This window comes from Macadamia integrifolia, chromosome 4, assembly GCF_013358625.1.
Source record: "Macadamia integrifolia cultivar HAES 741 chromosome 4, SCU_Mint_v3, whole genome shotgun sequence".
NCBI lineage: Eukaryota > Viridiplantae > Streptophyta > Magnoliopsida > Proteales > Proteaceae > Macadamia > Macadamia integrifolia.
In genome coordinates this window covers 19,917,287-19,942,851 of record NC_056560.1, presented here as the reverse complement: position 1 = coordinate 19,942,851, position 25,565 = coordinate 19,917,287, and the positions used below count along the sequence as shown (strand labels likewise).

General features: G+C 39.1%; 1 protein-coding gene across 3 annotated transcripts; it reads left to right on the top strand.

Moving 5' to 3' along the window:
- Nucleotides 1-869: 869 nt before the first annotated feature.
- Nucleotides 870-25,565, top strand: LOC122077226 (proteasome subunit beta type-6). 3 transcript variants are annotated; one of them, XM_042643097.1, is made up of 10 exons: nucleotides 870-1,056; nucleotides 1,193-1,255; nucleotides 3,448-3,576; nucleotides 3,814-3,890; nucleotides 7,433-7,488; nucleotides 13,115-13,187; nucleotides 14,829-14,940; nucleotides 15,688-15,761; nucleotides 24,942-25,016; nucleotides 25,332-25,565. In XM_042643097.1, exons 3-10 carry the CDS (start codon nucleotides 3,474-3,476, stop codon nucleotides 25,449-25,451), a joined length of 690 nt encoding a protein of 229 aa, XP_042499031.1. In that variant the 5' UTR covers nucleotides 870-1,056; nucleotides 1,193-1,255; nucleotides 3,448-3,473; the 3' UTR covers nucleotides 25,452-25,565. The 3 variants fall into 3 exon arrangements, with proteins under 3 accessions (XP_042499031.1, XP_042499030.1, XP_042499028.1); XM_042643096.1 differs by having other exon boundaries at nucleotides 1,190-1,255; XM_042643094.1 differs by lacking the exon at nucleotides 1,193-1,255 and having other exon boundaries at nucleotides 871-1,056.

Sequence of the window (25,565 nt, the reverse complement as noted above, 5' to 3'; positions counted from 1 at the left end):
CCTCGGGTGCCGGCGGCCATGGTCCCGACCTCGATAGTATTGTCGGCACGGCGGTTCATCAATAGTTCGTGAACCTCTCTAGCCCTGAGATACCTATTTGCAGCCTCCAAAAACATTGACTCGTCAAGGCAATCCCATATGTTCTTCGGCATATGATGAGGTACTTCACACGATTAGCGATCCCGTAAAATCCAAAGCCTCAAAGGATCAGGTCTCAGGTGTCAATTTGGGAGTGGATCCCTTTATCGATGATTGTAATATTGGCGGAGTTAGACTCATAGGAGCATTTCATTTGGACAATGGAGTTGGTAGAGTAGATGAGATCGTGGTATCTATTGCCGATGAGTTGTCGAAGCTCTTCTTTCTTCTCTTCAATCTCTTTTTCGCATCCTTCTCTACATTGCGGATTTTGGAGATGGGCTTTGTTTGGAAGAGAGATTCGACATCTCTGAAGCCGGCTATTGCTGCATCTTCGCTGGACCTCGAAGATACTCTCATGGTGGATCCAAAAATTTGTATCCCTGTGTATTGCCGTTGCAGCGATTGGAGAGGAAGGAATGCCTAGATACATCAGGCCTCGCCTGAGTTTATTAGGGTTTGAAATGGAACAAATTGCTCAATCAAATGCCTTGTTTTTCGTTTTTATTTATGGTAACGGCAATTTCCGTTTCAGTCGTTTTTTGAAATAGAAACAGCAGAAACGTTATCAAACGTGCCCTTAAGATCGGCCTGCTTCGAACCGATTTGCCCCTGGATTCAATTACTGATATCGGATTGGCCAAGAGTCGGTATCGGCTTTGGCCGATTCGCACCATTCCGATACCGATTTATTGTTCCGGAGTAGTAAAGCGGCTGAGCACTTTGCAGTGACTTGGGCGGAAAGTCATCTCGCAGTCTCGCTCTACCATTAAAAAATTGATCTCTCCGCGACAACTATTTTTTTTGGAGGGCTCTTTGTTGGTTTTTTCATCTTCTCCGTCTCCGACAGCGTTGCAGCGGCCCCAACCGAGGAGGAATCAACTCCAGAGACTAGAACCTGCCTCGGTTCACTTCTCGGTAAATCTTAACGACTTATCCTAACACTTCTTTATATTCATCTCGATCTGCCCTGGTTCCCATTTGTGTAGTAATTTTCAAATGGGTTTTCTCTTTTCTTCATCTCGATTTGTCTTGGTTCCCATTTGTGTAGTAGTCTTCAAATAGGTTTTACATTGCTTCTATCCTTTTGGTGGTCTGCAGCTCCCACGATTTTCAGGTAATTGGGCTCTCAACACTCTCTTTCACGTATACACTTCAATGACGTTGCTGCTTGTCTCATGTCTTATTATGATTGACTTTCCATTAAATGTCTGTTTGCCCCAGAATTTTTCTGATCTGCTGCTGTTATTTTCAAGCTTTTATGATGCAGATTAATTACCAAAATAGGCTTGTTTTATTAGGAATAAGCCTAGGGTTGGGTTCCATACATGTTAGGCTTTTGATCCCATGTGTTTTGAGTGTAATGGACCACTTTTATGGGTTTAAAAAGGGGGCTCTAAGATTGAGTACTAGTTAGTTTCCATTTTCATTAGTTTCCTTTATAATTGGACTTGATTTGAGTTATATTTGTTTCCTTATGAGTCAAGTTATTAATTGAGTCAAATCCTTAGTAGTTAGTTTCCTTTTTCAACTAGTTTATAATTTCAGTTAGTTTCTAATTTCAGTTTTTAGTAGCTATTGTATTAGGAGAATATTTGGCTTCCTTTTTGAGGAACCTTCTATTTTGTAATTCCCTCCCCCATTAACATTATAAATAAAGAAGAGGAGGCTCCTAAAGGCCTAGATGATTTTGATAAAAAAATTAATGGTTGTTGCTATTGTCTTCTACATGGAGATTTGTCTTGTGTTTGATCAAGGCTGATGGAATTGGTGTTTGATCCAATTGACTCTCAGCGGTGTGAAGCACAAGAGGTCCTCTTCCTTAACTCATCTTCTTCTTCTCTCAACTACACAAAGTGTTATTGATCTGCTCAAGTTCTTACAGGTATTAAATTCAGTTTTTCTTCTCAGTTCTGCCCAGAAAATTGCATACTCTGTTAGCAATTTTCAGAACCTGCCCAGACCTAACCAGCCATCAGTTTTGGCTGATTTTTGGATCGAAGTTAGGCCCTACCTAAGGGGGAACTCGACCCAAAGGGGAACCTTTTCTTTCAAAGTGTTCAAGAGATATTAGAAATCTCCCAAATTTTGTCTTCTAGTGACCTATTCTACCCATATTTGAAATCGATAGACTGACTCTAATTTCCTTGGTTTCCTATGGTGTTTATTCATGATTTATGACCTGTTCTTACTCCATATCAGTACCTGTTATGTCTCTTCACATCTGATTATATTTTGGTCACAGAATCCTTCACTTCTGGAATCGATAGCCTAATTTCCAGAACTGATTTCTTCATTATTTCTGATCTATTTGTATGGCTGTTCTATTCTAGTGGTTCTTTTGATAGAAAGATCCTACAGTTGAGACTTTGTTAGACTCCCTATCGCAGTCTACATTATTTTATCTCTATCCTACCACGAACATAGAACCTTGAAATTGTTTGGACAGTGTTCAAGGTCTTGCTGGTTTAATATGTTATTATTCATTGTTAGTTCTGAAAACTGATTGAATGCACGCTTTGAGGAATTTTAATTGCTTCGTATTCGGGTCGTCCACCTGTGGTCACAACCAGCGAGGAACAAAATAGGAACCGAGTATTGGAACTGAATAAGAACAGAACTCAGGAACCAAATAGTAACCAGATCCAAGCCAAACTGAACAAGTTCATAACCTATCCGGGACTTGGTTCGGCTGTGGACCCCAATGCCAATCGCTAGAATTGAACCAACACCGAACTGAATACTCAAACTGAACCGACTTACACCCTTAGGACGGGGCAGTCATTTCAAGGGGTGTTATGTCCGGGTGCAGGCTGCACACGACCAGGCAGCGTTCTTTTTCCCTAAGAGGGAAGAGAATATCGATTAACCATGGAAAAAATATTGCTACCTGGTCACGTGGTCCTCGTGCTAGTGTAGAGGCCAACGGGAGTGCGTGCTCAGGCATCAAAACAGGGGGGTGAGTTTTCATTTCGTGCTCCCTGTGTCTTGCGCAGGGACCACGTGACCAGGTATCGTTCTCTTGCCCAATGACCATTTAGCCCCTAAAGGATGAGTTAGTGGCTGAGCACTGTGGGGACAGGGTTCCCTGAAGGGCAGTGTGGAGTGCGTGGGGAAGCATCAACAGGGGCAGGATTTCTGCCTTTCGTGAGGTATGGGGCGGTCATTTTGGCCCCCTCCGTCTCTGGGTGCAAGGGCCACTTTGCCTTTTCAAGCTTCTTTTTCCCGATCATTGGGGAAAGTTCTCCTTGTGAAATTGTTTTTTCTAGCTTCTAATTGCTTGTGCTTTGAATTTTCTTCACTGTCTAGGGTTTTTTTACGCTAGTTTTGCTTCAATGGATCTTCATCTTGATGCTCCTCATTCGATGGGAACAACCATAATCGGAGTAACCTACAACGGAGGCGTTGTCCTCGGTGCCGATTCTAGAACAAGCACTGGTATGAATCTTATCCTGGCTTTTTTCTTCTTGATATTTCAATTTTGCATTTATGTATTTTTTTTTTAAATTTTAATTTTAGTTTTAGTTTTAATTTTTTTTGTATACATGAAAGCTGACGAAACAAATTAGTTGGGAAAAGGCTTGGTTTAGTTAAAATGAGTTTCAATTAATAGTTGCTCTTTCAAAAATTTTTTTTTTCCAATCTAAGTTTTCTTTTTGTTCTTTTGTGTTTTAGGAATGTATGTTGCTAACCGGGCATCAGACAAGATCACACAGCTAACAGATAACGTTTACTTGTGTCGCTCTGGCTCAGTAATGTCCTCACATTTCATTGTTGTTTTTTATTTCTGAATGCTTGTGTTATGACATCCTAGTGGTATTGATTGTGGTCTTCATGTTTTGTGTTCATAGTTTGCTCTTGAACATAGTTCTGTTAGAATTCACTTTTATTGTTGGTCTATCATAGTTGCTTCTTCCATTGACCTTACTTTTTCTGGAAAGTTGTCTAATTCGTGGTGGATTTTTAAGATACATGCCTTCTGTAAATATTGACACAAGACTCATTTGGGGATTCTTAGGGGTCATATTCTACCATATGATGCCCTCAAAATGCTCCCACATATATGTGGTTGACCATGATGGATGGTTCCTTATAGCAATCTCTAGGATGTGTAATCATATTTTTGGCTTTGCTGCTACAAAAAATTGGGTTTGATGGCATTGGATTGTGGACGGCTATATTCTTCTCTTAGTATAGTACCCTTACAATGTATAAATTTCACCAGAAAATATTGAAATAGCTTGGGATATCGATACTAGTTTGGTATCCGATCAACCTACCAAATCTTGTCGAAGTTTTATTGGAACGGATCCCATCCTGGAATTCTCAAATGAGTCATATCTGAAGCTCTGGTTGACTCGTGTTGCAATAATATGGGCTTGATTTGGGTTTAGCCTCATTTTCCTTTTTGATGCTGTCCACTTTTGAATCTCATTTGATTTATTTGGTTAATAATGATTATGCGATCTGCTTTGTTTCTCATGGTTTTGTCCTTCACATTGCCCGAATTTTTGTGAGTTGTTATCTCTGTGTTGGTGATGTGTACAAAGTGGAACTGCATGTGATGGAATGGGATTACCTCCCCATCCCATGTGCCAAGTTATCCATGCTCTTGTGTATTCTTGAGAGATTAAACAGTCACTCTTGGAATTCTTTAGTGTATGGAAAATTATGGTAGTATCAAGTTTCTCCTATGCTAGCCCCAAATCATCCCTTGCCCACTTGAGCAAGTGCCTGGCCACAGAAATGAAGACCAAATTGCAATCAGAATACTTGTAGCCTTTATTGGCACTGAATATTGGTAATGAAATATTGTCTTTGGTAAAACAAGTTTAGTAGTATAGTAAAAACTAAGTTTATTAAAATTTAATTGTAGTTGATTTATTTGTAAAAGAGAGGATTTTATGTGACCAATTGTAGCAGATCAAGAATTTGATTGGTTAAAGGTTACCTGCTGATGTCTTTCAGTACATTGCAATGGCAGATTTTGCTGCCCTAGCCGATTGGGATAAAGCTGGGTGAGTTAAAGCAAGAAGCAAAGAAGTTTATCCATTTGCACATGGTCGTATACTTTGTATGACTCTGAATTATTTCCGACTTGATGGCCAGAAAATGCCAAATCTGCTGCATGCCACCATCTCTTAAGTTATGTTACCCGCAGGTCCCCACACACAGCTAAGGATGCCCAAATGATTGCTTAAAAAATTCCATTCCTTGCAGTCTCAATGCTTACATGAGATGTCGGACATGGGTATGACTTGTAAGTTAGAAGTATGCTGCTAAAGCAGCCTCTAATGAGGTAGTGTATAACCTGCAAATGTCCTCCAGTTCTTGGCATCAGGAATAATCACCTGAAGTTTTCTACCCCATGGGGCTTCTATCCAAAAGAAAATCTTTTCTATGATCCAAGAAAATTGTCTCTTGTCCATACCTCATAAGAGAATCTAAAATGACCAGTGGTGTGGAACAGATTGAACGTCACCCCAATCAAAGAGAAGAAGGCCAACAAGAGTAACTAGCATGTGGCCTTACCTTGTTGATGCTTTTTAATTTCCATACTTAGTTTTTATTTCATGCTTTTATGTTTTAGTTTAGTCCAATTGAATTATGGTCCATGTTGGTCCAATGTCGGTTCAATTTAAGTGGTTAGAAGTTACTTTTACTTTTACCTTTTTTACTTTTCTAGAAAAGGGGAGGGGAATCAACTCACTTTTGTAAGTAATGGTGGGTGAAGACTTTCCCATACCAACTTTTAAGAGGTGAGGACTTTTCCACCTTTGGTAGTTGGTAGGTGAAGACTTTTCCAACTTTAATAGTTGGAGGGTGAAGACTTTCCCATTCCCACTTTAAGAGGTGAGGATTTTTCCACTTTTGGTAGTTGGTAGGTGAAGACTTTTCCAACTTTAATAGTTGGAGGGTGAAGATTTTCCTACCCTAACTTTAATAAGTGAAGATTTTCTACTATTGTTAGTTGGAAGTTGGGTATGTAATGTTTTGTTGAGTTGGTCCTATAAATATGGATCAATTGTAAGCATTCAGGGACAACAAAGAATTTGAAATCACAGTTTGCTTATGCAACTCTCTTCTTGTGTTTGATCAAAAATCTCTTGAGTTTGATCAAGAAATCCCTTGTGTTTGATCAAGGTAGGTTAGTGTTTGATCCAGTCGATCCACCTTGTGGTGTGAAGCCCGGGTGTTACTTTTATTGTTTATTGTTCCATCATTTTTTCATCTTTCAACAATTTTTAGCAATATCCTATTCTATATATCTAGAATTTCCTATTCTCTGAGAAAAGATCGTACCCTGGTACTGTTTTGAGCTTCCTCAATTACAGTATTACATCAATTGTCTCTTGTCCATACCTCATAAGAGAATCTAAAATGACCAATGGTGTGGAACAGATTGAACATCACCCCAATTGAAGAGAACACGAGCTTGGAAGGATTAGACTCTTTGAGATCTCCATAATCTGTCATCACCAAAACAGTTCTCAATTCAAACCCCTTCCAAAATGGATAACTGTTCCATATTGGTATAATCCCATTTGTTAAGATGCTATCTGAGAGTAGGAGACAGCACTGAGTTTCAGCTTCTTTCATACAACTGGTCACGTGGGAATCTTAAGTCTGATAGCATTGGTTGTAGGTCACTCAGCTGTGGCCAGCAGAAGACAATTGTTGCGAGGAAAATCTTTAGGTTCCTTCTCAACCTGAATGTGTGCTGCTGTTCATATTCCCTTTCAGAAACCTACCTTCCACAGACAAACTTTCCAACCCATTTTGCCTGTCAATATTTTTCTGCTTTCTCAATTTCCGAATACAACAAAATGCAACAAGTTGTTTTCTCATATTTGGTGGACAAAGATTGATTTTCCATCATGGTATTCCCCGGGGAGGGACATTTTGTGTTCCATTGCTGTATATTTTGGTGTCTGAATATTTTTACTCAATACAGTTTTCAACATGCAATGTCTTAAAAAAGGAAAAACAACTTTGGCTTGCTTATAGCTTTAATTGGACAATTGTGAAATGGTGCTAACAGTGTTGCATTTTTGTGTAATTTTCTGCCTTATCTAAGCTGTGAAATCCATTAATATTGCTTTGTATTAGCAAATCATTCATATGTTTCAGTTTTGAAGCAAAAGGTAGTTTGCTCTTTGAGCCTTGCCTTATTTCCAATGCATGCCTTCCAATGTGGCATCATTTATTTGCTTATCATATTTGGTGGATTAAGCAACAATGCTCAATTGTTTGCTTTGGTGCTCATAGATCATTGCAATTTTGTCATTTGCAGGCTGCGGATTCTCAAATTGTCTCTGATTATGTTCGTTACTTTCTCCATCAACACATGTGAGCAAATTTATGTTATTTCTTGTGGCAATTAATTATTTCTTCAATGAACTGGGAGTACAAACAGGGGAAGGATTTAATTGGATCCAGGTGTTCAAATGATGTTTCATTTTCATGGTTGTGTAACTGTGTATGCATATATGTGTCGTGTATGCATGGGTTTCAGGATTTCATAAATTTTATGCGCATGTACCTGTAGATTATTACATGACTTAAGTTTGGCATCTTTCCGCAGACATGTAAAATATTTATAAGTATAATAATTTTTTCCTGAATGACTTGGGCAAATAGACAGAGCATCAGACATGCCAAACCCCCAGAATCCAGAAAGAGGCCCATTAGTTATGGGAATCTCCTAAATAGGTCATTAGTTGTTGAAATCGAACAGCAATTAGAATATAACCTGCAAACTTCTGCCAGGTTCTGTTTCAGATTTTTAATTTTTAGTTTCCTGATTCGAATGAATCTTGGTTGGATTTCATAGGGCTATGGATCACCGACCTAAATCTGAATTTTCATTTTGATTGGAGCCCATACGGATGAGTTCTCCCAGTCATAACACATGTAGGTTACCTCTGGTCCTATTGTGAATCAGTTTCTGTTGAAGGAAGGAGAAGAATACTCTTCTAATTAACTCCAGAAATTCCCTTTCCTTCAAAATTTATTTACTTTTTAGTCCCTATTATTGTTTACCATACACAAAAAGGTCTTGAACTGTTCTGAATATTTACGATCTTGCTACTGCTCTTATATATTTGGATTTTCATCACTTTGCTGGGCCCATAGTGACCTGTATTAGGATTTTGGAACCCTAGCTCGCATTTTTTTTGTGGGGGGGGGGGGGGCGTGAGAAGCTGAATTGGCACTGTAGTTGGTTCTGTTCTTTCTGCCTGGGTCAGTTTCAGGGGTTTAATTTATTATTTCTAGCGGCTGGTTTGAGTTATTATTGGCTGCTTCTAAGAGGCCTTTGAGATACAAACCTGAATCTGAAGTTTCAAGTTGGTCTGAATCTTCAACGGGTGAGATGTCTCAATTGGAATGTACCTGTTCTTCTGTTCAAAGATTAGGGACTACCTTCTTTGGTTGCAGAATTTTGTTATTTGCTAAAATACCTCTGCTGATTATTATGTTTTCTAGAAGGTCCCTTTCGGAAAATTCCATTACAGTAAAGCTCTCCTGCAGAGAACTATTTAACTTTTTTTATCCCAGGGTTATGGTACCCTTGCCCCATTAGATAATTAACAATTTTTTTGATTAGTAAGAGAATGCAAGCTAAACATACAACTAAGCCAAATAAGAATGCTGCTTAACAAAGGAACTACATCCCCAAAACATAATCTCAATCTCATAACTCTTCACTTTGCCAAGTTCTCTGCCAGTTCATTTGCAGTCTTGGATTCAACTGGGAAGTGATTTGCATATGAGATGCTATGGAATGAATGGATCAAATGTAATGAGCATAACAGCGTGGCTCTTTGTTTGCTCTTTGCAGCCATCGAATCACACTAGCTGAATACTTCTTTACAATTGCATGATAGAAACCATTCCTTTCCAATGTCTGTAAACCATGTTTGAGGGCTAATTACTCTTCTCTAATTGAGTCCTCCTCCCAATCAGACCTGAGAACTTTCCAAAGACAGAACCATATCCTCTTTTTATGATGCCATCGATAGCTGAAGAACCTAGACTCCCTAACAAAGATCCATATACATTCAGTTTAAACTGTTCTTCAGAGGGGACTCCCATCGAATTTCTGGTCGGTTCACCTTTTCCTTTGTTAAGATTGACAGACCTAAGTCTCTAAACAGCTAACCATTGGGAATAATTTCGAAGTAATTTTCCACAGAAGCCCAATTCACTGCTCTCATCTTAATTTTTTCAATCACAATTAGAACCTCACTGAATTCAACTTGAAACAATCTTGCATTCCTTTCCCCCGTAAACACCAAAAAAGCAGCCAACAAGACCCCTGATGCAGTAGCATTGGATCGGCTAAACAAATATTACTGGCTTTGGAAGCCAAAGCCTAAGAATTATGGGCTATCAAATTCTGGTTGATGGTTGTAGAAGGTGTTTTCTATATATCTTTAATTATTTTCCGGTCTCTTATGTAAATTCTTTATTTCTCAAGGGGTCACTATGTAAGTTAAAGCTGTGGCATCCAGTCTGGTTGCAGATTCAATTTAGGCTAGTATTTTATCATTTTAAAATCTTATTTAAGTTGTTAAGTTTCTGATTTAGTATAAAATGTGATGTAGATCATCCCAGGTTTGGCATCACCTATCGAAGTAGGAAGAAGAGAGGTTCAGGCCAAGGTTCGAACCAGCCTCCCAGCATTCCAGATCTGGTCTGATTGAACCAGCCTACTGATGGGCTTGGTTCTCTTGGTTAGAAGTTGCTTTATTGTCTTATTTTTAGTCCTACTCCATGTTGGAGTCTTCGTGTTATGTTTGGGAAGTCTTTTAAGTAGTTTTTGTTTGACAAAAGCATTAATTAGCTAGTAGCTTAAGTCCTAAGCTGTAGGAGTCCTATTAAGTGTTGTCAAAGTCAAGTAGGTTTCCTAGTTTAAGTTTGAGTTTTAAACCTCTATAAAAAGGACATCACTTTAACTTTTGAGACACAATTTTATGAACGTTATTTGCGGCAAAATTGCTTCCGAATGCTGAGAGAGAATTTTTTCAATAGCTGAGATAGCTGTGGTGAGAGGCCCAGGCTGAGATAGCCATCGCACCCACAGCTATCCCATCTCCTTTCTCTTTTCTCTTAATCTGATTTGTGAGAGAGTGATCTGAACATTGTTTGAAGACGAGCAACAAAACTGATTGAAGAAACAGTGAAGATACAGCCTAGGACAGAATTGATTTCAGCAAGAAGAAGCTAGGGTTTGAAGTTCTTTGAGTGCCATATCTCCCAAGTCCGACATGTGATCAGCATGGGCTCTTGGGGTTTTGCTAGACACCCTAGGAGAGTGACTTGACCAGCACTACCGTTCCATCTGCCAGTGGGATCTCCTTCTACAGGTTCCTCTTCGAGTTCCCTAATTTAAGTCCCTGAAAGCAAGAACTGTTGGATCTCCTAAACCAGCCATCCATTCCACAAGATATTTTGGGGTTTTCATCACCACCTTAAGGCCTCCATTCGATCTATATCTCAGTCCATTCTGAGCCCTCCATCCCCAACTGCATGTTACCCTAGTTTCAGCCCTATTTTGGGTTTAGCTCTAAATCCGATTCCATAATTCTTTGTTACTTTGCTTGGTTTTGCTGGAGTTTTGGGAAATATCATTGGGGGTTATTGATCTCTCAATACGCTTACATTAAAACGAGTGAAACCCCAATCAATTGGAGCAATTTTTTTTTTGGGTGGGGGGCGGGGGTGTGTGTGACTGAGTCACCCTTTCTTCCCCGTCTCTCCCTCCTTCTCTGCAGATCTCACCTGCTGTTGATCTGTTTCTCTTCCCCTGGCAGCAGCAGCAAAGTTCTCTTTTCTTTCGCCTTCTATTTCTCCCTTTTCACAAAGCTACCTCTTCCCAGTCTGTTGGCTGTTGCAGTGCTAGAGCAGTTTTGATTTTTTCCTCAGTGGGTTAATATTGGTAACTAATCTATTGACCTGTCACTTACATCTGAAGTTCTGTTCAGTTGGTTTTTGTTTTCTTTATCTGGTTTCGTATCTGTTAAGTAGTTCGGATTCTCTATTCTGTTGATAGTCAGAATTAGTTATCTGTCTGTTCTCATATTCTGATTTCCTTCATCATTTGTGTGCTGATTTCTGAAACTGTTATGTGATATGATCTTTTAAATCCCGGTTTACAATTTTATGTCGATTTATCAATGGCCAAGTCTGAAACCCCAAGTTCCTCAATTGTATACTGTTATACCTGGGCCTGTCAGCAGCCTAATTAACCATAGATTTTGATTAGGGAAATTAGGGTTTCAAGCTCTACGTTAGCCCCTTTTTTCAAAGGTATTTCCTCTTTTCCCAAAAGGTATTTCTTGCCAATTCCATGTCAAATTCAGAGTTCCTTGTACTACTTTTGCTTAAATTTTATTAGACTACCTATTCTGTTGCCCTTTTTTTTTTTCTAAATATATTAGATAAAACATATGCATGTGTATGTAAGTCAATTGTAAGACCAACTGAGAGAAACATATGCATGTGTATGTAATTTTCTATTCAGCTGTATCATAGATTCATAGAAGGTTCAAGATTTTGGTTTCAACGGGGAGTTCGACTCCTGGTCAGAACAGAAATATACCATCAAAATGGCTGAAACAGCACTGAAATGGTCGCAATGGCTGAAATATACCACTGAAATGGCCAAAATGGGACCGATAAATGGTCCACTCGGTGAAAAACTGAAACATTGAAGCCTGTAAACCTCAATTTTCATGACATTTGGTTTCGACACCCAAAATATGGATTGAAATTTCGACATTTTGGTCTAAATTTTGAACTAGGACTCATAGGTCATGTTTGTAAAGAAGGTTGTGCAGTGGAAATTAAGAGTGCTTTAGAAACCCCCTCCCCTTAGCTGAGGGTAAGAGAATGCCGTCCTCCCTACCCCCTCTTCCCTAACCCCGAAGAAAACATTCACCAGGCAGGTCCCTTGGTCATGCAGAATGTCTATGGTCTTGACAGTACTCAAAGATTCCAGATTCTGAGCCATAGGGATAATAAAATCAACTCATTCTGCTGGAGAGGGTCACTGTTGGTAGATGTTGTCATAGGGAGGTAGTAGCATTTTTTTTGGGGGGGGGGGGGTTGGGGTGTGTGTTAGTGAATAGTGGTAATTGGTTTCTCTCTGAAGTAGGACCTTGTAGTGGTAAGTTGAAGAACAATGGATTTTTCTGTGGCCAGTTGGTCTATGTGCCTGAAATGAAGAAGCACTTGGACTGGCCTTCCTTTCCTACAAAATAGTTTGTTCAACGTGGTACTTATATTTTTGGATTGTTGGTGGTATTATCATGATACCGGATACCCTGCAACTCCTTTTCTAGGTTTAGTTGTCACCTTCAGTCTTTTATATCTCCTTTGTCCCTTCCTTTTTTTTGTTTCTTTTAATCATGAAAGATGCTGTTAAAACGTAAACTAATGGCAATTGTTCAGTGGATATATACATTGTGCAATTGCATGTTCTGATAACGTGTTACATTAATATTGACAAGGGATTGGTTTTTCTTGTGAGGTGGATAGGGTAACTGTTCTTTGTCTGGTGGGTAAATCCGCCACATGGAAGTTTGTTTGGTGCTCAAACTTTTGAGGACATTTTTTCCACCTCATCTTCTACCCATTAATCAATTTTCCCAATCAGAATTCAAAATGTGTCAGAATAAATGTCTGAGAGTTGGTTCATAAGTCCAGTTTTATTGAATGAATTGGGAGCAATAAAATTCTAGGAGAAGAGAAGAGTCATATACATGGGTTCAAATGTGCCAGGAGGAGAACAAAATTTTTCATGTTGCCAGTTCAGAGGACATCTCCCACAAATCCAACTATATGAGATTGTTTGAGTGGTGAACTATTCTTTCCGCATTTTAATATATTTAGTCTGGCGTGTTACTTAGACACCATGTTTATGTACTTATCTTTTTATTTACTGACTATGATGTGCTGTCCTTTGGTTCAGAATACAACTTGGACAGCCTGCAACTGTGAAGGTCGCTGCAAATCTAGTCAGACTTTTGTCATATAACAATAAGGTTTGGCTAAACTGTCCTTTTAGTTTGTATCTTATGTAATTGACTTGTGGACCTCAACTTTATACAGGAAGATAATAGTAATCCTTTCTGTTAAGTGAATTTATGGACATCCAGAAACAGAGATGCAATGGTACAAAAGGATTCATTAACATAGAGGAAAAAGCCTAAGGAATAAAAAAACTATATCTTCTCCTGTTATCTTGTTTTCCCTAGATCCATATTCTTCAGTCTCAGCAAAAAGTTTAAAACTCTTGTCATAGATTCTCTCAAGTACAGTTTTTTCTACCATAACTAAAAGGTAGAAAATGATCTCTGACCTTGAAATAGGTTTCAAATAGTCTTCTGACAGTTTTTTCTCCTGGTGAATGTTTATTGGATGGAATACCTTTCATCCTTCTAAAATTCTAAGATGTACTTTTACCCCCTTTAGTATTTTATTTTTCTACCTTGGAATAGAGTTCAGGGAATTAAGAGTAAAAATGCCTTCCAACCTTCAAAATTCCTGTAGGTTAATAGTTAATTAGTGAAGTATTATATGATACAATCATTTCCTCAATTTTATCCATTTCATAAAGTTGAATTACTTTGTTCTGTCACGTGAGTTTTGGTAAATGAAAAGATTTTCTTTGTTGTCTGCTGGACAATTAAATTTAAAAGTTTCCCCAAATTTATCCATTTCATGAAGATGAATTACTTTGTTCTGTCACATGAGTTTTGGTAAGTGAAAGGATTTTCTTTGTTGTCTGCTGCTCTGCTAGCATCCTAACTCTGCTGTCATATCTTTTATTTTTTTTATCCTGATAAACGGATTTCTTGGTTGCTGTTTTTTTTTTGGCTTCCATATAGACCGATTAGTCAAAGTGTCTTGTAGATTTAGAAGTATCAGAAGTTAATTTAATCAGTAGAAATTCACTTGCATATTTCCATTCTTCTTCTCTAATCTTCCCTTGCATCTATAGTTTGTTGAAGTGTTTTTTTTATTTTTTGTTCTTTCAAAACTCTCAAACTGGAGCCTATTTCAAATCCCAGTTACTAACCCATGTAACAGATCAAGGGGTTACTATTTTTAACTGTAAAGTCGGGCAGGTTCAAGGGCTTCCTCGGTAGCATAAAAAAGTTATCCCATCTCTTCTCAATTCCTAGTTTCACCCTTTAAAACTACGTCTGCTGAATCTTTCAAGTTACTATTATTTGTAAATGTTTGATACCTCTTTCTATATAACATCATAGCCAATTACTCTCAAACATTTTATTATATCCAATGTGGTACCCTCCTGAAGGGTTGGTACTCACTCTTCTAAACTGTCAGGTTGGATTTTACCCATGTTGTTCTGAAAACTCTTGCTATCTTGTAGACACTGTGCTGATCATCCTCTTATAAAAGGAGAAGGGAGGATGTTCCTTCATATTTGTGAGCCAGTCCAAAGGAAAAAAAAAACATTTAATATTTTAATTCCTACATCATATGTGGATGTAGGTTGGTTCAACTTCCACCCCTATTTTTGTTTGAGGGGTTATTGGAATGTTATAATGAGAAATTGCATTTATTTTTGTGTTTTGTGTCCATCACTTTACACTTGACTTCTGCAGTGCCAATCTACATCTCCAATTTTCTTTATTTTTATCTGCTGATATTGGCAGAATATGCTACAAGCTGGCCTCATTGTTGGTGGATGGGACCGGTATGAAGGAGGTAAAATTTATTCTGTGCCTCTTGGTGGGACAATTTTGGAGCAACCTTTTTCAATTGGAGGTATGCCATTGCTACCTGGTTCTAAGAGAAGATTGTGTTGAAAAATTAGTTCTTAAATGAGATCCAAATAAATTCAATTTATTTGAATGAACAAGAGAAAGGGGGTTGGAAAGGCATAATTGTTATAATGAAAGGTAGCCGAACAGAAAAAAATGAAATTAACGGAGGGGGGAATATAGATGAATACTTACCACATGTACGCCCCTATGGAGTATGGACTTTTATAGGCCCACTTTTTCAGGGGCCTGGTCGCAGGTTCAAAACTTGAAAACAGCCTCTCCTGCGAAGCAAGGGGTAAGGCTGTTACATTTGCCCCTCCCAGGCCCTGCAGTAGCGGGAGCCTTGTGCATTGGGTTGCCTTTTTTTTTTTTAGAATAACTTTGTATAAATTATAAAATGTCTGCTACTTATTGCACTTGTAATTATTTTTAATTCCAATTCTTCCCTGAAATTGACAACTAAATCTAAGATTTATTTCCTTGCAAGCATTTTGAATCCAAATATTGTGGTTGAATTATTAATTCATTGTCTGAAATATAACAACTGCTGTAATGTTCCAAACTTGTGAATCTTGTCAGTGATAATAAATTATTTTGTGGAAGTACTATTCTTGGTTAATAGTAGTTTGATACATTTCTAAAGCTGATGAAGTCCCTTTTCAGGATTAAAAATTTCAATTTTTTTTAATTGACTTTGGTAGTTAGGTCTTTGCAATCTTATATTGGACTATAATCTTTATGTTTATAGGATCTGGCTCCAGCTACTTGTATGGATTCTTTGATCAAGCATGGAGGGAAGGAATGTCCCAAGATGAAGCAGAGGTATGCAATCTCTTGTGTTTGCAAATGTAAAAGTTTTATTTAGTAGAGATGCATCTGGAACAAGTCTCTTGTTTTTTTTTTTTATGATGCTTGATGGAAATCGGTAACTTAGAAGTTGATTGCATGATCGGAGTATCAGAAATTGGGATTGTGACTTGAGTGAATTTACATATATTTTTTTAAATGTTACTAATATTCTTTAAAGATGAAAAATGTTTTAACCTAGAAGTTAATAATATAACATTTTTCATGGTCCACCATTTTGAGCTATGCAAAGGATAGATTCAATGAAAGTGACTGTTGAGTGCATTTTATGCCCCTTGCATTAGCTAGTTTGCAAGTTTGGGGTTCCATCTCAACCATATGGTCCACCCAATATTTTCAGCTGTTAAACCAAAGATTCCAATGATGATTCTTTGGCCACTTCTCAAGCTTTATATTGCCATGTGGGGGAACACCATCAGCCTGAAACAAACAGGATGGATATGATGACAAGAACAAATGTCAAGAAAATTTGAGTTCCAACTAATCTGCCATGTGGCAGATGTTTCAAAAGGGGTATTTTTAGATGATTACCAATCCTTGTATATTTACGTAAATGCCCTTGGATACAAATTTTTCACCAAATGATTTGATAGGGTGAATCCACCTGATGTAGATGCACATTATGGAAGGAAATATGAGAAGAAGAAGGGTCCAGCCTTAGTCCACCTGAGTGGCTAAGTACAAATAAGGGCCAATTAGGCCCATCGGCTAGGGGAATAATTAATAGTTGTTTTTAATTAATTAGTGAGCCATTGGGCCCATCGAGTTTAGTAAGTGGTATGTCGAGTCCATATTGTCTTAGGACTCTATTTGTTTTCCACATAGGTTTATTATTCCTAGTCCAATTTTGAATTCCTAGTTGTAGTAGGAGTGTCTAGTCCTATTGAGAAACTAGCTTCTAGTTGAAGTAGGAGTGTCTAGTCCTATTGAAAAACTAGCTCCTAGTTAAAGTAGGAGTGTCTAGTCCTATTGGGAAACTAGCTCCTAGTAGTAGTTTGATTGCTATTCTGCCCTCTATAAATAGAGGAGCTTATGTACTCATAATTTCATATTTGAATAAAGAATAATTGCAGTCAATTGCTTAGAATAGCCGAGATAGCTGTGGGTGAGAAGCCTGGGCCAAGACAGCCGCTCCTACCCCACTTTTCCCTTTGTTTCTTCTTGTCTAAAGCTTTCTATTTTATCCTAAAGTTACTGCTTGTGAACAAACCAGAATTGATTCTCTCTCCTGTAGCCTACGATTATTTCTCCTAGGTCAGAAAATCAAGAAAGCTTGTAACTTCACAACCAAGCGTCAGAATCCTCTCAACTTTGGGATTTTTGTACCCTCCATAGGGACTATCTATGCTCAAGAGTGCAGCTCAGTCAGACTCCTATAGACCTGGCCGCACCTCTCTCTCTCCAGCTCTATAGCAGATCTTTCTCTCTCCTATCGGATTGGGTTTTGGGTTGATTTTGCTCCTGCATTGGTATTGTCTCCTTGGGGGTTTATTTGATGGTCTTATTTCTTTGTTTCCTGCTCCTATTTGTATTCTTTGGGGTTATAAACTGTTGGGGTAGTTTCTTGTAATCTACTTCTGTATTAAGTGATATCAGAGCTATGGCTCAGACAGAAGAACCCCAACCCACCCTTCAAGATGTGATGAAAGCAATCAAAGCTTTGTCTACGAGGTTGGATGGACATGACCAACAGTTGGCTGACCTAAAAGAGAGTACTGCTGCCCACTCTAACACCCAACCAACTGTTGCCCAAACTAATGTTCAACTTGTTAATTGCATTGGTAATGTTCCCAGAAGAGTCACTATGCAACCTAGAAGGAATGTCCCAGCTTAGAATGATGAGTATGACAATCAGCTTTATCATCCTGACGATACGTACAAGGTCAAGTTAGAATTGAAAGAGTACAATGGGAGGCACGATCCCCTCTACTACGAGGACTGGGTAACTTCGTTTGATGACTACTTCCGGTGGTACCGTATGCCTGAAGAAAGGAAAGTCCAATTAGTTGTCACTAAGTTAACTAGTGGAGCTAAGGATTGGTGGAGGAATGAAGAGAATAGGCTGATCTGCAGTTGTCAGATGCTTCACAATTGGGAAGACTTGAAATTTATCCTTAACGATAGATTCTTACCACCCATCTACCAACGTCGGCTCTACGACATGCTGAATACTCTCAGGCAAGGTACTATGACTGTAGGAGATTATATTGATCGTTTTAATGAACTGCTTTCATGAACAGGTGCCCATAAAGAAGATGAAGAACTACTCATATCCCGTTTCAAACTGGGGTTAAGGTATGATATTCGTGAGAAGCTTGGTGTGATCAAGATACCCTCCTTAAGTACTTGTTTTTGCAAATCACTAGAAGCAGAGGATCTGATTAAAACAACCTCCAAAAGGTACATCTAGCCAACTGACAACAAAAAGCCTTATGTACCAACCAAACCCATTGGATTTCCTACTCGAGCTCCACAAGATACGCAGGATAAGGGGAAGGCTCCAATGGGAAGGGAGAGTGGATCTGTGACATGCTACAGTTGTGGAAAGACTGGACACACGGCAAAATTCTGCCCTAAATGGGGACGATCCAACTCTGTCATCAGTGCCATCGAATCTAATCCGGATTTACAAATCCACGAACCTCAGGATGATGATTGGACAGTTAATGTTGCAGTTGAAGGAGAGGAAGATGAACTGGAAGATGAGCTTACACTAGAGAGTGATGATCCTCATGCTTATATCAATGTGGTTGCAAGAATCCTAGTGTCTGAAACTAAGGGTGAAGACTGGAGGAGGCACAATATCTTCTACACCTTAATGTCTAGTAGACCTCGCAAAGCTCAAGTGATTGTGGATCGTGGAAGTTGTGTGAATATGGTATCTCAGGCCTTTGTCATTGACGGAAAGCTTAAGACTGAATCCCATCCACAACCATACAAGGTATCTCTTAACAACACTATGGCTGTAACTCAACGGTGTTTAGTCCCATTGAAGGTCTCAGATTATGAAGAAAGTGTATAATGTGATGTCATTCCCATGGTCCTCACTGATGTACTACTTAGAAGGCCTTGGTTATATGACAACAATGTGTTAGTGGGAGGTACTAAGAACCAATGCATCTTCGATCACAAAGGCAAACCATTCATTCTAAACCCACTCAACATACCTCAGGTAAAAGACAAGTTAAGGGCTGCCCAACTAAGGAGACATGTCTTAAAGAATGTTGTTAAGACCTCTTCCAAAACAACCACTGAGCAAAAGAAGCAACCATGCAAAGAAAATTTCAGCAAGAACACTGTGGACAACAAGCTCTGCGTGCTGCCCCATAGAGAATTCCTGACCATTAGTGAAGAAACCAGCCTAATCATAGCTCTTGTTACCAAGGCTGTTGAACCAATGATAGAGGTAAAACATCCCCCACAAATCAAACAATTACTTGCTAATTTTTTAGATTTGGTGCCAGAGGAATTGCCTGATAAACTACCACCGATGAGGGATATTCAACATGCCATTGACCTTGTGCCTGTGTCAGTACTTCCTAATTTGCCCACTTACCGTCTGAGTCCTACAAAGTATGCCAAGCTCAAGAGACAAGTGGATGATTTATTAAATAAAGAGTTCTTGGTTGAGAGCATGAGTCCATGTGCAGTACCAGCCCTATTGACACCAAAAAAAGACAGATCATGGCGTATGTGCATTGACCGCCGGGCCATTAACAAAATCACGGTAAAGTACAGATTTCCTATTCCTCGTTTGGATGATATTCTTGACATGTTGACAGGAGCCTCCATCTTTTCAAATATTGATCTACGGAGTGGCTACCATCAAATTCGAATCCGTCTAGGGGATGAATGGAAAACAACCTTCAAAACAAAAGAAGGCTTGTATGAGTAGAAGGTTATGCCTTTTGGCCTCACCAATGCACCTAGCACTTTCATGAGGGTGATGACACATGTACTACGATCCTTCATCGGCAAATTTCTTGTAGTATACTTTGATGACATATTAATTTACAGCAAAGCACAAAATGAACACTTAGAGCATCTGAGACGTGTCATGAGAGTACTACAGGCAGAAAATTTGTACATCAACTTGAAAAAATGTTCCTTTATGCTGCCCAAGGTTATCTTCCTTGGTTTTATTGTGTCTTCACAAGGCATAGAAGCTGATCCGGAGAAGGTAAAAAGTGTTGTTGATTGACATATTCCAAAGACCTTGACCGAGGTTCGTAGCTTTCACGGTCTTGCTTCATTTTACCGACGATTCATCCAGAATTTCAGCGCCGTTGTAGCCCCAATTACAGAATGCACAAAATGGGGGAAAAGTCCCATTTCAATGGACTCCAGCAGCCACTAAAGCTTTTAACTTGATCAAACAAAAGATGACAGAAGGACCAGTGATTAGACTACCCAATTTTGATCTTATGTTTGAAGTGGCTACTGATGCATCCCATGTTGGAATACAATGAAAAGTTGAATGGTGCAAAAAGAAGGTATTCTACTGATGATTTAGAACTCTATGCCGTTGTTCAAATCCTCAAGCATTGGAGGCATTACTTAATTGGCAAAGAGTTCGTGTTCTATTCGGTCATAAAGCACTCAAATACTTGCACTCACAAAAGACCATTAGTGATCGGCACGCTAAATGGATCTCATACTTGCAAGGATACATATTTGCTCTCAAGTACAAAGCTGGGAAGGAGAATCAAGTGGCTGATGCACTTAGTCGAAAGGTGATGATGATGAACACCTTCACAGTACAAAGTGCAGGAGTGGAACACATCAAAGAGGAGTACATTAGTGATGCTGATTTTTCAGAAGTATTCAACAACCTACAAGGAGGACTAGATGACAAATTTGCTATACATGATGGGTATCTTTTCAAAGGCACTCGCTTCTGCATCCCAGACCTTGAGACATCACTTGATTCGAGAGCTACATGGAGGAGGAATGGGTGGACACTTTGGCAAGGACAAAACATACTCCATGATGAAAGACTTATACTTTTGGCCTCAGCTCTTAAAGGATGTGCAACATGTGATACAGAGATGCCACACTTGTCAACTTGCCAAAGGAGAAAAGAAGAATACAAGATTGTACACACCGCTGCCCGTTCCACACGCACCTTGGCAAGACATAAGCATGGACTTTGTCCTAGGCTTACCACCTACACAAGAAAGGTATGATTCCATATTTATGGTAGTAGATCGTTTCTCCAAGATGGCACACTTTATCTAGTGCAAGAAGACTCTTGATGCAAGTCACTTGGCTAAACTCTTTTTCAAAGAGATAGTGCGCATACATGGTCTACCACAGACAATTGTTTTAGATAGAGATGTCAAGTTCATGAGCTACTTCTGGAAGACCCTATGGCTGAAAACAAATACTAAACTCAAGTTCTCCACTGCATTCCATCCTCAGACAGACGGACAGACCGAAGTGGTGAACAGAAGTCTTGGCAACTTAATTCGATGCCTAGTCCAGGCTATGAAAAGACATGGCCATCTATACTGGACATTGTTGAATTCGCCTATAATAGTTCCGTCAACCGCACCACAGGTCGTACACCATTTGAGATTATCCTTGGACTGCAGCCTCAACGATCGGTTGACTTGGTACCTTTGCCACCTCAGGCCCGTATTAGTGTGGAAGCCGATGAGTTCTTTAGACACATCACGGAGGTACATGCTGATGTTCGTCGTCGCATCGCTGTTAGCAATGACGGATCCAAGCAACTGCCAATCGACATCGTCGCTACGTGGAATTTCAGCCTGGTGATATGGTAATGGTTCGAATTCCACCTGAGAGGTTTCCTCCTGGTACAGTGCACAAGCTCCATCCTCGGAACATGGGTCCCTACAAGATCTTGAAGCGCATTGGCACTAATGCTTACATGCTAGAGCTACCTCCTACTCTGAAGATCAACAATGTCTTCAATGTAGCTGATCTGACGATATATTTGGGACACCATTCTGATGACGGTGACCTTGAACACACCCTCAAACTTCCTCAATTTGCAAACCCTAAAGATAATGTCATCGAAGGTGTTCTCGACAACATGTTCACCACAGATCGTGGGGGCAAAGGGTACTACTTCTTCCTCATCAAATGGAAAGGTCGACCACGAGAGGATTGTACTTGGATCCATGCCGATGACTTTCAACGCCTTGACACGGACCTCTATGAGCACTACATGTCCTTTACCCATTCATCGGAGTTGAATGATTCTAAGAAAGGGGGAGCTGATGTAGATGCACATTATGGAAGGAAATATGAGAGGAAGAAGGGTCCAGCCTTAGTCCACCTGAGTGGCTAGGGTCCAACCAAGAAGTCAGCCGAACCCCTACTTGGTCCACCTGAGTGGCTAAGTACAAATAAGGGCCAATTGGGCCCATTGGCTAGTGGAATAATTAGTAGTTGTTTTTAATTAATTAGTGAGCCATTGGGCCCATCGAGTTGAGTAAGTGGTATGTTGAGTCTATATTGTCTTAGGACTCTATTTGTTTTCCACATAGGTTTATTATTTCTAGTCCAATTTTGAATTCCTAGTTGTAGTAGGAGTGTCTAGTCCTATTGGGAAACTAGTTCCTAGTTGAAGTAGTGTCTACTCCTATTGGGAAACTAGCTCCTAGTAGTAGTTTGATTGCTATTCTGCCCTCTATAAATAGAGGAGCTTATGTACTCATAATTTCATATTTGAATAAAGAATAATTGCAGTCAATTGCTTAGAACAGCCGAGATAGCTGTGGGTGAGAAGCCCGGGCCGAGACAGCCGCTCCTCCCCCACTTTTCTCTTTGTTTCTTCTTGTCTAAAGCTTTCTATTTTATCATAAAGTTACTGTTGTTGAAGTATACGACTGTTGTGTGAGTATTCAGAAGTTCAAATCTGTCCAAGTTACAAACCAGAATTGATTTTCTCTCTTGAAGCTTGCGATTATTTCTCCTAGATCAGAAAATCAAGAAAGCTTGTAACTTCACAATCAGCTATTAGAATCCTCTCAACTTTGGGGGTTTTTGTACCTTCCTTAGGGACTATCTACGCCCAAGAGTGCAGCTCAATCGGACTCCTACAGACCTGGCCGCACCTCTCTCCAGCTCTATAGCAAGTCTTTCTCTCTTCTATCGGGTTGGGTTTTGGGCTGGTTTTGTTCCTGCATTGGTATTGTATCCTTGGCGGTTTTTTTGATGGTCTTATTTCCTTGTTTCCTACTCCTATTTGTATTGTTTGGGGTTATAAATTGCTAGGGTAGTTTCTTGTAATCTACTCCTGCATTACCACCTACAGTTGATATAGTGACTGCCTTCCAAAGAACTACTGGATTATGGGCTCGGGACATTGAATTTTAAAGTCTATTAATTTCCTCAGTTTTTAAAATGGATTAGCAGTTAATAACATTTACAAATAAAATCATGAGATGAACAGATAACCAGAATATTGGAGAAGGATGAAAAGCATTGAGATTTAAAATTTTGTTTTCTATTTATTTAAGTGCAACAAAGTTTGTTCCTTCCAGATTTGGTTTTGTAGTCTTCTTGGAGGTTATCAGAATTAATGGCAGTGTAACAATAGACTAAAGTAACCAACAAAAAAATTTCCACAAAAAAAGGAACCTACAAAAAATTTCCTTGGCCCACCAGGTAATCCAAAAACTAAAGTGGAAACATAAATTTTAAGTAACCAAAATTCTATTGCAAGGAAACAAAAAGGAAGTATGAATGATCTACAACAGCATTAGGTCAAATCGTGCGATCCTGGAACAAACTTGACTATGGATTACTATGGGCCAAACCCAGATGATAAACAACTCAAATAACAATGGTAGTGGCAATTCTGTTATTTATGGAACAATTCAGCACCTTGTATGTAAGTAACAAGTGACATGGGCCAACAGTAAATAGAATTTGGAAAGTGGGGATTTTCTAGTAATTAAATTGAAGTAGGGGACAAAACAGAAGTTACAGAATGAAACCTATTCATGATGCTTTTAAGTAAATCTGGAAAGTCAAGGACTTATTTGTAAATAGCTTAAGTGTAGAAACTGAAACCTATTCACGATGCCGAAAACAGAATGAAACAAAAGAAAAATCAATCAAGCAACCACAATACAAGGATATTCGTGGTTTGGCAAGGTGCCTACGTCCACGGTGAGTCAAATGTGTCTTCACCTAGCAGTGGAGGTGGTTTTTCTGTTTTTTTTTTTCGGTGTGAACAATGGAGAAAGGGTTACAAGTTCTCTTCCTCCATCCACTTTGTGTTTGCAAAGAATTCCCCATAGCCCTAATGACCCCCATTGCTTACAGTTTAACGGGAAAACGACGAGATACAATTTCTGAAATTGCCGCAAGCAAACCATTAAAGGCCCAACGGGCTTTTAACGGCCCTTCGGAGGCAGCCCACAACCCAATTCACAGAATGCAAGTAATATCCTTTAACAAAAAGTAGTCGCTCATTTCGAAGAGCAGAAACCGGTGGTAAACCTGGCTTTAATTCAAGTGAAGGTCTCAATTCGATATAGCACCAATTAACTCTAAATTTCAGGGTAAGGTTGTTAACTTGTAGCCTGTAGGACTTTTGAATCCAAACAACATACATTTGATTCAGCAAGCTAAAAATCAATACAAATTTACTGAAACCGGAGGAGGTGGTGGTGTAGCAACCAGGTTTGATTTCAAGTCTAAATCTCACAGCTGAGTGACTCGGGGGGGGGGGACTAGAGTAGGATGAGTGGTGAGAAGATGCAATCAGGATAGGAAATACTCACCTACAGCAATTTATAGGCCTTCTTAAGCTCAAATTAGTGCTGCTAGCTTGATGACTTGGTTGAATCAAATGTTATTTTTTCCAATTGTGTATACCCTTGTCAGTAGCACCATCATTTTACAATCTATTTGAGCTATATCAATTTTATATATCCTATCCTCTAAGAGTTAAATAAGATCGAAATGATGACTTTTGTAATGACTGTTGCTTAGTTAACAAAACGCAAAATCTCTGTCCTATATATCTTAGGTACTGCAAATGTCAATTTGCCAAATTATGCTGGATGTTATTTGATTGCTGGAAATTGTATCCAAGTGTATTCTAATAGTTTCAGTACTCTTTTATCTTGGACTGGCAACTTTAACTTACTGCAGGAATTAGTGGTGAAGGCAGTCTCACTTGCAATTGCTCGAGATGGTGCTAGTGGAGGTGTTGTTCGCACTGTCACTGTGAGTCTCTTCTTTCTGTTGTATTCTCTAAAACCCCAGTCTATGTTTCTAAAGATGAGTACAATACCAATTTAAAATGATGAGCTACTGTTGGACTTTGTCAATCCAGTGCAATTTAAAATTGATATAGTTCTGTTCATTCTCTGAGTTCGTGGGGATCTCCCCTGTGCTATAAAATTGTGCATCATAGTTTAAGGATCCTTTCTCACAGAATTTAGTTCACATTAAACTTCATTCAGATGGTAGTCATCACTTACATATGCTTTAGTTCTGTTAATTATTTTTTGCTTCCGATCTTTGGCATGTGACTTGCAGATAAACTCAGAAGGGGTGTTGAGGAAGTTCCACCCAGGAGATACCCTTCCCACATGGCATGAAGAGTTGGAGCCCCAGAATTCGTTGCTCGACACGCTGATGCCAGAGGATGCACAATAAGACCATTGTTTCATAAGTCAAGAAACGCTAGCAACAGTCAATATTTATGTTATTTTTTATGGGATTATGCATGTACACCATATTTGAACCATTTTTGTAACTCACTTCCCTTTC

Coding starts and splice junctions, on each gene's coding strand:
- LOC122077226 (XM_042643097.1), top strand. CDS start 3,474: ATGGATCTTCATCTTGATGCTCCTCATTCGATGGGAACAACCATAATC. Junction 13,188..14,828: donor TTTTGTCATATAACAATAAG/GTTTGGCTAAAC, acceptor TGATATTGGCAG/AATATGCTACAAGCTGGCCT. Junction 25,017..25,331: donor GTGTTGTTCGCACTGTCACT/GTGAGTCTCTTC, acceptor TGTGACTTGCAG/ATAAACTCAGAAGGGGTGTT.